Source organism: Perca fluviatilis, chromosome 15 (genome assembly GCF_010015445.1).
Source record: "Perca fluviatilis chromosome 15, GENO_Pfluv_1.0, whole genome shotgun sequence".
Taxonomy (NCBI): domain Eukaryota; kingdom Metazoa; phylum Chordata; class Actinopteri; order Perciformes; family Percidae; genus Perca; species Perca fluviatilis.
Window position 1 is genome coordinate 35808603 of NC_053126.1, and position 12452 is coordinate 35821054.

Below are 12452 nucleotides of genomic sequence, written 5' to 3' on the forward strand. Positions count from 1 at the left end.
TGTATTATTGTCTGAACAGATGAACGTGGGACCTTCAGGCATCTGGAAATTGTACCCAAGGATGAGCCACACTTGTAGAGCTCCACAATTATTTTCCTGATGTCTTGGTTGATTTCTCTTGATTTTCCCATGATGTCAAAGAAAGAGGTGTGCCTTTATATGCATCCACAGGCATGCCACCAATTAACTCAAATGGAGATCTAAAACAGAAAAAGTTTACTCTGATTTCATGTATGACAGTAAAGAAATCAAAGTTTACTGATAAGTTTTCTGAAGTGTATGTAAATATCTGGTTTCAGCTGTATAATCATATGTTTTGCTATGTTAGGTTTGTGTGATATGCAAAAGTGATGGTTTTAATCACTCACCTTTTCAAGCTTCATGCTCCACATATACGCTATCTATAAACGACTAAGCTAAGATGAATTTACAAATTTTGTTATTAAAGTACTGTTTATGCATATTTTCATTCTACATGGATTAAATCTGTAAATTAAACCTTTATTTAATTTATTTGTTGCAAAGTCCCCACTAATTACGATGGAATTTGTGTGAATTATGTAAATACCATGCAAATGAGGTCCAACCAACCAACCATGTTAACTCAGTTTTTTACAAGTCCCCATATAGGATGGGGAAGTCATTACTTTATCAATTCAGATGTTTGAAGGTATAAGCTAACAAAGCTATGGTGAGATACCGTATATCTATTTTCCTACGTCTAGCACCTTTAGAAAGGGTGGCCCCCACAAGTGATGGTTATAAAGTTGGTCCTCATAAAACATATAAATGAGTGTGTGTGTGTGTGTGTGTGTGTGTGTGTGTGTGTGTGTGTGTGTGTGTGTGTGTGTGTGTGTGTGTGTGTGTGTGTGTGTTGTGTGTGTGTGTTGTTGTGTGTGTGTGTGTGTGTGTGTGTTGTGTGTGTGTGTGTGTGTGTGTGTGTGTGTGTGTATGAGCGGTGGATAGCAGAGTTTGACTGTGCGTGATGTGTGTAGATGCTATTAGTTGATAGCAATTGTCTATATCTCCAAGAGAGATCTTCCAACATTGATAGATTTTGTAGACAGAAAAAAGACAATTAAAATAATCTAACAAACAAAACAAAATTAACAGAACATTGTATACCAATAATAGAATTACAAAGTCGAACAATATCACATTTGGATATATCAATTCAAAAATAAAATAGCAGTTCGCTTGGAGGGACAAGCTCCCTATTTTTATTTTATTTTTATTGTTTAACAATCTCATAGTTTTCTTAAATCCTCTCTTTTTTAGTAAATAACAAGAACCTTGTTTGAGTCAGAGTTTTGATGTAATCATAGTGGCCTTTCAACACCCTTCAGGGTCTTTCAGTGATATGTTTAGAGGATAAATAGTTGTGGTCTTAAATTCTTAGTTTCTGGTCTTAAGTGATATATAATGTGTCGGTCATTCTCTGAACAGGCCGTCAAATATTATGATATTCATATTATATTGACCAAGTTGTCAGTTGCATTCATTCCTGTATGTATTTATTTTGTATAAGTAATGATTATGATAAATAATTGAGCTCAGGTTGAAATGCAGATAACATGAGACCAGGGTAGCATTACTTACTATTAAATACTTCAAGATAGTACTACTTACTTTTAACGTTGGTGTTTTACAAAAAAAACAAAAAAAAAAAACAGGGCAGAGTGCAAAGTTGAATCTCATCTTACATTTTTATACATATTGTGTACGTCAAGCAGAATACAATATCATTTTAAAAGCTGTATTAATACAAAAATGTCACAAGCACTTTGTTTTTTTTCATAAAAATTAGACCCACCGTTTTGCTAGTCTTTGTGTCTCACGATTTTAGGTCTATAGAGGGTCCGTGGCAGGGGCAGAGACTGTTGGTCAGCATCCCCAAATATCAATCTTTTTCTCATGTTTTCATAAGAACTCCTTATTTTGTCTCTTCTGATGACATAGTCAATGGTATCAAACTGTTTCTTCAAAATCTCCCAGTCACACCATTGTATAAAGAAGACATTTTTAAACCATTTGTTGTATTCCTCGTTAGAAACAGGGTATGGTTTTAACTTCCATTCTTCAGGACCACGGGCTGCAACTAACTTCTCCCTGTCGCTGCATACGCTAAGGAAAATAAAATCCTCTGTAGGTCTAGTGAAACGGTCTGCTTCCACACAATAGATACTGGCGCCAATGCTACTGTCCCATTGACACACATACACTAGCTCAGGTAAGCCAGGATTGTCAAGGTCTGGGCAGACAACCTCACGAAAAAGGCTCCAGTCTTTCACAGAGATTGTACAGGCTGTTTTGGCTTTGCCAGATAGTTCGACAGCAACACTAGTGTAAACAGCTAATGTCACGTATCCTGCACTGTATCAAATTGAATATCTGTATCCATTGACACCGACATATTCTAGATCAGATGTACACGATTCAGTCATGCTTGTAGGAAAGATCTCTGGACGGAATCGCGGCTTTCTGGCGGAGCCTGGCTCAAACCGCCTGTTGTTCCAGTATTAGCATCGCCGTCGTCTGATGCCTCTTTTCGAGGGGCCTGTCGCAAGCCAAATAGTGTTCCAGTCTCTCCACCTCCCCATAACTCTTTTCGGGGCTTAGTGTACAGAGCAAATGTAGTGGGTCCTACTCTAGCTGTCTCACCTTCTTCAACATCAGATGATCCTGATTGTTGTCCAAATGTGTGGATAGACATGGCTGAAAAACGATTCCTCTTGTTTTCACCAAAAGAATTAAAAAAGAAAATCCGCAGCTGGTTTTGTTGAAGGGTGAGAAAAAACGAGCTAGTTAAAAAGTGAGCAGCCATCATGAAACCAACCAAACCAGATTCGGCCGCTAGAGGCACAGCTGCGTGATGCGCACACATCTTTGATTTCTCACTGGTTCGCTTATTTGAATTGAAAACGCTATTTCTGGTATAGAGTGTTGGAGCATGGGAAAAAGGGGTGTGTTGGGAAAAGGGGAGTGAACACCGGGCCAGAACGAAGCAGGCCACGAGGTTCAGACACCGAGCCTAGCTATGTGCATCTCCAACCTTTGGGCTAAGTCATTTCTCCCAACCTTACACAGCGATGCGTAATGCGGTTTCCCGTATATGAACGTGTCATGATTTACATGCTCTGTGGATGCTTTTACAAGGTCACTGACACTCGTGACACATTCAGACTTGCTGCTTGGGAGATGCAGGGTCCATATGAATCGTGTCATGGTGTCAGCGTCGAGGTCCCCGAGTGTATGGCACACATTCTCCCTGACATCAGCTGCATTTCCTTGGATAGCTTTGAGATATTCAGCAAAGGTAAAGGGTCGTGGCTGATTTGACGTTTGGCCACCGTCACGGGTGCCGCTAGGGATCCTTTCCACCAGGTCATTACGGTGTATGCGCTTCAGCAGGATGATCAAGACTGCGCGGGCTTTATCGTTGTAGCGCCGGGCGATTGCATCTGCTATCTGGGTTCTATGAGTCAGACGATCCATAACGGCTCGAGCAATGGGGCTTCGACCAAACACTTGTATGTCGCGCAGGAAATACTTGAGTCCCACAAAATCCTCAGTGCCGAGATCGTCCAAGATGGCGAGTATCTCTCCGGACACCTCGGGTGCTGCGGACGAGCCACAGAAGACGTTGTGGTTGTCGTTGTCCTCCCAGGTTTCCATAAACGTCTTACAAACACCGTTGCCCTTCTTCCTTGCATGGTCGATCAAGGCCCTAGCCCTGTCCCGAGTGCCTCTCATAGCCTGGATGTACTCCAACTCTTCACCTGATATCATCTCGTGGTGCAACAGAACATCGGCCACGTAGTTCACTCTGGCCATGTTACTGGCCTCTATGTAGCTGAGTCTTTTTCAGGTAAGACTTTCCATGGTAAGATACTCTGTGTGAGGCCACATTCAAGCTTGTTAGACGGTGGATGCTTGTTTGGACATGTGTGTCTTTCATAAAGTAAAACGGGAGACCCTCTCTCTCTCTCCCCTCTCTCTCTCTCTCTCTCTCTCTCTCTCTCTCTCTGGTTCCTTACACACGTTCTGCTCACTGCTCCAAATAGTGTAACGATACTTGATTTAATTCTTACTCAGTCCGTCATTTCAAACGCATCTGTGGCATGTTCTGTCGCTGTCTGCTTCAGTCTTTATACTATTGTAAGGGGGGTGTGGTTAGGAAAATTCTGGAACGGGGCGTAGTTTGGAAACTTCTGGAAAAAAGGTGTGGTATGGAAGCGTTCTGGGCGTGGTAAAAAAACAAAACACTGTTGTTTTCTTTGAATTCAGTTTTATGAGGGTCGTAAATACTTAAGGAAGTACTGATCTTTTTTAAATTGACATCTTTCACCACATTAAACACATTTTTTTTATTTATTTATTTTTTGTCAAATGTGCTAGTTACATTAAAATTATACAAAATAAGTTTTGTATTCACAAATTCATGTTGAACATACCATATCTTGCCTGTAAGACTTACATTTTGGCGACATTGTTTTAATTCTGAATTACAACGCAACGTCTCTAAAACATAAATGCATCCGGTGAAGTCATATAACTTCAAGTTAGAACTATTTACTTTTAACGCTGGCGTTTTACAAAGAAACATATTTGGTTCAGGTTGCATTTTGTATAAATACAAAAGCATACTTTTTGTTTTTTAATTTTTGTTTGCATCTTTCACCACATTAAACACAAACAATCTTTTAAGTCAATGTGGTTACATTTAAATGATACAAATGTATTCACAAATTAAAATTCATATGCATATGTGTGCGAACATTAGTGGCTCACATGCAGCGGCAACATGACAACATGTACTGACAACATGAACTGTGTCTGTTTGTGTGCGTGTGTTTCATGTGTATAATGGCACACAAGCACAGGAAAGTTGTAGGAGTGTGTGTATGGATGAATATTATACTTTTTTTTTTTCTATGGCGGTCATTTTGACCGTAAACAAAAAATAAGTGTGACTAAGTTGAATAAATCACTCAAAATTCAAAGAAAGTAGTCACAATGAATGTTATGTGTTCAAATGCCATTTGTGGTTTGTGTGATCTGTTGAAAATGTTTTTTTTTTTTTACTACTTCTCACTGGTTCGCTTATTTGAATTGAAAACGCAATTTCTGGTAGAGTGTTGCTGTGGGCATGGGAAAAAGAGGCGGGGAAAAAGGGTATGTTGGGAAAAGGGAGTGAACACCGATCCCCGGGCCAGAACGAAGAAGGCACAGCCAGATGAGTACGGAGCAGCGGAGGACGCAGGAGGGCCAGACATATGGACTAGAGCTAAGCATGCACAGACATACGATCAACATGTACTGACAACATGAACTGTGGCTGTTTGTGTGTGTGTGTGTGTGTGTGAGCGTGAGTGTGTGTGTGTGTGTGTGTGTGTGAGTGTGCGTGAGTGTGTGTGAGTGTGTGTGAGTGTGCGTGAGTGTGCGTGAGTGTGGGTAGAAATGCATTGACCTTTGGGCTTAGGCCCATTCACGCTTATTACAATCACTTACTTGGCCTGTTGTAAGAGGAGCCTTACACATTCCTATTTTACAACTCTGCCTTACACACGTTCTGCTCTCTGCTCCAAAGAGTGTAAAGATACTTGATTTAATTCTTGGTCATTGGCTCATTTCAAACGCATCAGTGTTACTCAAACTTACATTCATGCTGTGTGTAGAATGAAAAACCTATCTTTCTCTGTTTCAAACGGGGAAGAAACCCTTTTTATGCTCAAAATTTAACGCTACACCCCTCTTCTCTCACTGACTCATTTCAAACACATCCGGATATTTCATCTCTAACGCTCATTGGATCATTTAAATGAAGATATTTCTACTTCCTGTGACGCCCTCATTGCATCACTTAACGCACGTCATTTCCGGGGGCACGCCTTCCTTCTAGAAGCTTCCAGAACAGACCAGTCACACACACCTGGAAGGCATCAATCACTTTCTGACAGGTCGTGACCTCTTGACCCCCCAGGTCAAAAGGTCATCCATCAAAATCCCACATTCCAAAGTGACAGAAACCCCTGCTTATACTCTCTTCCACCAGACTCCATGTAAATAATCAGGACTTTTAGCATGTATAGAGCCAGCATATCTCCACCAGACTCCATGTAAATAATCAGGACTTTTAGCGTGTATAGAGCCAGCATATCTCCACCAGACTCCATGTAAATAATCAGGACTTTTAGCGTGTATAGAGCCAGCAAAAGTACTGATATTTACATGGAGTCTGGTGGGTTTGGTGATGGTGATTTCGGTGCTGTTGAAACAAACAAACAAACAAACAAAACAAAAAAAACACACAATAAATGTCAAACATCAGGGAAAATGCCACAAAAAAGCGGTGATAAAAGCTTCAAAAACATCAGAAACAAAGATAAAACAAAGATTGGGTGTTTTTCCCAAATGATGTTGAGAACACAAACCCAACAGAGACGTGTCATTAGTTTCTTTAATAATTCTTTTCCAGTACAAGATGCTGCATCACTTTTCTTTTTTCTTTTTTTTATTGAAGTTTTATAACATTTTATTAGGAACGACAGAATCAATAAAGATTTGTACACAGTTCAACCAGAAGGAATGTTTCATGTCTTACTGGGTCAATAAAAAAACAAATATCAAAATGATAGCATCAGATTTTTAAAAACAACACAGTTAACGGAGTGAGTTCCCCCGTATACCTGGAAGTAAAATACTAGTTAACTGGCAGAAAGTACTTTAAAAAACAGAAGTACTCGCACACATTTGGCAGAAGATTGAAAAATACTTCAAGTACTTTAAACTGCAGAGGACTCGGAACCAGAACCCCGTATTCTCAAGATGAAGAAATGATTTTTATAACTTCAGACCAATATTCCCCTAACACTTCGGCTACAGTGAACGTGTAACGTATGCGGAGCATTTCACCGGAGGTTAGAATGCCAACACAGAGGAAGAGGAAGGGGACGGACATCCGGCGGATGTAATCGTGGATATAAACTAATTTACAATCTTGTCTTAATTAGAGATGCACCGATTGACTGGCTGGTAACCATAATTGGCCGTTTTTTTACGTGATCGGCCATGACCGGCGACCGGCCGGTCAGTCTGACATATGCCGATTTTATGCCGGTTCAAATGCTATAAATAAATAACCTTGTAAAGGCTACCATACACAATGTATAGGAATTATATATAGGCTAGCAAATAATAACAATAAACCCACTATTAATTACATTGATCTTAATGCAGTGTAACTACTGTAGCATGTAAATAATGCACATAAAATACAAACGTGAGCAAGGGTGTTCAACAATCCCCATTATATCGAATCAACAGCCACGTGCAACCTAGCTAGCAGGTGAAGAACACAAACAACGAAATCACCAGCTAACGATGAACTGACAACATAAGTTATACGGTTCAGTTCTCAAGGACGCACACACACGATCTCCACTTGGAAATTCTTCAGCGTGTGTGCAATATGCAACACTTGCAAGGAAAAAGTAGGGCGTGGAGGGACGACACCAAAAACCTTTGGCACAGCGAATCTAAGCAGACACTTGAGACAACATCACCCAGCTGAATTTGCGAAGTTTGACGAAGCTAGCAAAGGCTAGAAATCTCATAAACTACCTGAGCACAAAATATGTCATACCAGTTTCACTCAAAGAAATGTTTGACAACGTCTCAAAACACACTCGCAGCATCTTACATGCCAATCCCGATGCAGCGTTTAGTTTTACAACTGACATTTGGACGTCAAATGTGAGCCTGATGTCCATGCTAAGCCTAACTGCACAGTGGGTGGATGATGACTTCCCACTACACCAAGTCATGTTACAATGTCAAGAGATGGTTGGGTCCCACACTGCTGCCAATCTGGCCTTTACATTTGACAGAATGTTACAACATTGGGGAATCGACAGGAGGAGGTATGCATGTGGTGTTGTGAGACAATGCAAGGCACAAGGTCAAAGCACTGAATGACACCAACTTGGCTAGTTTGAGCTCAATCAATTTGTTCATTTGTCACGTGAAATCAAAAAAAATCTAAAAAGTAAGTGAAATGTAATGCTCATGGATGGTCCAGGTAACTATGAAAGATCTTCACCTAATGTTTCACCTAAAAATTTCAACAACTATTTCTGAGAAATCATGTTCAGGGTTCATACACCTTTTCCAAGGTCAAATTCAAGCACTTTTCAAGCCCTTTCAAGGTCCATTTTAAAGCTTTTTCCAGCACCTTACACCACCGTACAATATATACCAATACAGTCAAAATTATTAATTAGTGTTTTTGTCACATTAAAAGACATAAAACTATAAACAGCCAAAATTGTGTTTCGTAATAGCAGAAGGATCAGATATTTAAGCAAAACACGTTTTATTTTTCAAAATGTATCATAAGTAGACTTTGCTATCTAACCTGCCTGAGTCAATGTAAAACAACTTACCCCAAACAAAATCACTGGACAGGTTCTCTTCACTAACCCTGAATTATCACCTTCTCTTCATGTTTCCTAACATAACATACAGCAAGACAGCTATGGAGAGGAGCACTGAGTTGGGGGGTCTGAGCCTAATGACATGCAGCTGGGTCATTCTGGGTCAAAATCCAGGAAAACAGGTGGTGCACCCTCTTAGATTTTGCTCAAAGGTTATGCTACCCTTAATGTCCTTTCACACTTTTTTCCAAATCTAGGGAATGCCGTACAAACTTGTAATGGTTCAGTCATATAGACATGTTTGTCTTCCACCCTACAAAGTTTGGGCTGCCTATGAATTAATGTCCAAATATTGCTTCCCAGATAATGTGATTTTCTGACTGTAAAACTAAGGACATTTCAAGGGCAAAAAATATGAAGACAGGATTTGAACAGAAATATTTTACAGGCCTTGGTTTTGGGACACATTCTTGATATAGACAAGGTTTGAACAAAATCTGAGACAGCGCAACAACAACAACCTGCAATTCCATTTTAACCCAGAAGACTGACAGTGCACAGGCACCTGCCTCATAAATAGCGTATATTAATTGAATTTCTTTTTTACTTCATTGCCAAGACATACAATTATCTACTGGAATAGAGCAGTGCAAATAGTGCATAAGGGCATCCTCAACCTTACAGTAGGCTACTTGTATGACATGATTTCTGTTCAGCAATCAACGATTGTTGTTATGCATTTATTTCTCCATTTAATAAACAAACTATTCAGTCAGATAGATATTTGTTGTGAAAGAAATCCAGTTAAAATTTCAAGCATTTTCAAGCATTTTGTCCAAAATTCAAGCACTTTTCAAACCTTGAAAACACAACATCAAAATTCAAGCATTTTCAAGGATTTCAAGCACCCGTAGAGCCCTGCATGTTAACAGTTTCCTTTTTAGTTCAACCTTTTAACAGGGAGATTTCTGCTATACACTGTGTGCACAATTATTAGGCAAGTGAGTATTTTGACCTTATCGTCATTTTCATGTATATTTTCCAATTCCAAGCTTTATAAACTTGCATGCTAATTTGATTTAAGCATTATCAGGTGATGTGTATTTGTGTGATGAGGGAGGGCGTGGCCTAAAGTGATCAACACCCTATATCAAGGTGGGCATAATTATTAGGCAGGTTCTTTTCCTCAGACAAAATGGGCAAAATAAAAGATTTAATAGACTCTGAAAAGTCAAAAATTGTTACATGCCTTTCAGAGGGATGCAGCACTCTTGAAGTAGCAAAGATGTTGAGGCGTGATCACCGAACAATCAAATGTTTTGTTGCAAATAGTCAACAGGGTCGCAAGAAACGTGTGGAGAAAAACAAGACGCAGATTAACTGCTAGAGACTTTAGGGGCCATCCACACGGAAACGTTTTTTTGTGCAAACGCACACGTTCTGCATCGTTCGGGCCGACCGTCCAGACGAATCCTGCAAATGCACTGCCTGAAAACGCACTTTTTTGAAACCAGGTCTCAGGGTGAAAAAATCCGAAAACGGCTCTCGTTTGGCTTCGTATGGATGGTAAATACGGATCCGTATCGATGAGGTCATCGCCACACCCCTCTTTTACACCCTCTCCCACGGCCGCTGACGCACGCAACTGCGGTGAAGCTAAGCGAGCATGTCCCATCTCCATGGTCAAACCAGCTCATTTCATCTAAATAATCTGCTCCCTGACCCTTCCCTCTGGATTCTAGTAATATATATATATAAGATATTTTGCTAACGTTATGTAGCTAACGTTAAACATCGCTAAAGTAGCTGACCGCTAAAGTAGCTGACCGCTCCAGCAGCGAAGTAACGTTAACGTTAGCTGCTATGGCTATCTGTTTATAAAGTGGAAGTTGACAATTTATCAACTAGCTAGCTAATCTGTCTGCTTATCAACTCCTTGAACGGATTATAGTAACTTTTACCATGGCTTGTAGAAAGGCTACTGCAAAAAAAACATATAGCGCGCTGCAATCATGCAAAATAAAAAGCAATCCAACAGCACATTATACAACGTAAACAAAGACACGTTTTCTTGCGGCGGCCTTTATAAAATGAGCAGTGGTGAAAGTTATTATAGTCCACGGATTAAGAGAAAGTTATAATCTAGCTATGATGGGAAGTGGAAGTGACTATGCTCTTCTTCTCCGTTTTGTGTGAATTTCTTAGTAGCGGAAAAAAAACGCCTATATGGCCCGCGCATATGAAGTAAGCGGGGCTATTGAGTCATTTACAAGTGGATTCGTGCCTCCCTCCCTCATGTCCCCCTGAGACGAGAGATTTCTGCATTTGGGGCCTGGAAAAAATCTTCCAATGACTCAAGATTTTTGGGCCAGAGGCAAAGGACTACAGCCAGTAGTAGGATCTACTTCCGTATGTTTTCAACACGCCCACAGGGGGTTGGACTGCCGAGTCTGGCCGAGGTATTCCGAATGAAAACGACTGTCAGCCATCTTGAATCTTCGCTAAACAGGCTTTCGGTTTTCAGCAGAAAACATTTACAACAATTATCTGCATTCAAACTACCGGACGTGTGTACCACCGGGATACATCGGTACAGATCGGAGAATATGGAGGAAACGTTATTACAGACGCAATACTCGGCACACTACGTGAGCTTCGCCTGCACGGAGACCAGCGGTGTCGCTCAATGCCGCTAGCCGGTTGGGGACATCCTCCGGGTTAGGTGGAAAGCTAACGCTAGCTGTCCACCTGTCCCAGCCATCCTGCTTGCAAGTTTCTGCTCATTAAACAACAAGCTGGACTACATCCTCCTTCAACGAAAATCCCAAACGTGAGTTCAGTGACTGCTGTGTTTTTGTTGTTGTGGAAACATGCCTGAACAACAGTGTACCGGAACCGGGACTATCCAGCTACCAGGCTGCTCTCGCCGGCCCGTGGAGGTGGGCTGTGTTAAACGGACTGGTGTAGAAATAAAATCCAACTAGCTACTGCTAACTGCTGGTGGAGCTTGTGACTGTTAAATGCCGACCATTCGACATTCCACGCTAATTCACGCCTGTGTTTATACTCTGTGTTTAGCTACACCAATGCTAGTATGCGTTAGCTGAACTTTACGGATCCTGCTTGCAAGTGTCCGCTCATTTAGACCACAAACTGGACTACATCCAACTTCAACGACACTCCAAACGTGAGTTCAGAGACGTGTTTTTGTTGTTGTGGAAACCTGCCTGAATAGTGTACCGGACTGTCCAGCTACCAGGCCTGCTAGCCCTCCGAGCTGGAGATGCTCTGTCGCCAGGTAAAAGAGGTGGGCTGTGTTAACACCGAGTGGCGCAGAAATGTGGTGATTTGTATCCATTTAACTGCTAACTGCTGGTGGAGTTTGTGACTGTTAAATGCCGACCATTCTACATTACACACTAATTCACGCGGTGTTTATGCTCGGTGTTTACAGCCCCCCCCACGCCTAATGCTAGTATGCGTTAGCTGAACTTTTACGGAGCCTATAAAGTGTGTGTACTAAATGTAGCCTGTTTCGTATGTCGTTTTTATATAATGTCGTTTTTATATATGTTAAATGTGTAACACCACTTGAGTCACGATGAAACGTTGTTTCGTGTATATGGTTGAAATGACAATAAAACACGCTTGAGTTGAGTTGAATGCCTCTGTCGGTCTGTCAAGCGGTAGGCGTGGCTTGGGAGTGGACTCAAAGCAACGAAGCAGGTGCATTCTGGGATTTGGTGTTTTTCATCCATATAAGACCAAAACACATTTACTGGCTTTTCTCGGCCTAGAAGGCACCAATTTCAATTTTTTTTTCACATTTCTACTACATAAGTGACCCAATTTAAAGATATATTCAGCTTTCCAGCGGTGAAATATTCCTTTAACAAGAGTCAGAAGTTGAAATGTCAAGACTGGGCCAAGAAATATCTGAAGACAGGTTTTTCAAAGGTTTTATGGACAGATAAACAGATCTTGACGGACCAAATGGACGGGCCCGTGGCTGGATCA

General features: G+C 40.9%; 1 protein-coding gene across 1 annotated transcript in view; it reads right to left on the reverse strand.

Annotated features, from left to right (window-relative positions):
- LOC120575322 (protein NLRC3-like) overlaps positions 1-3834 on the reverse strand; it is a 21506-nt gene extending 17672 nt beyond the window's left edge. The window contains exon 1 of the mRNA XM_039826039.1: positions 3166-3834. Within this exon, the coding sequence (XP_039681973.1) occupies positions 3166-3834 (669 nt within the window). The remainder of the gene's footprint in view (positions 1-3165) is intronic.
- Between the last annotated feature and the right edge of the window lie 8618 nt (positions 3835-12452).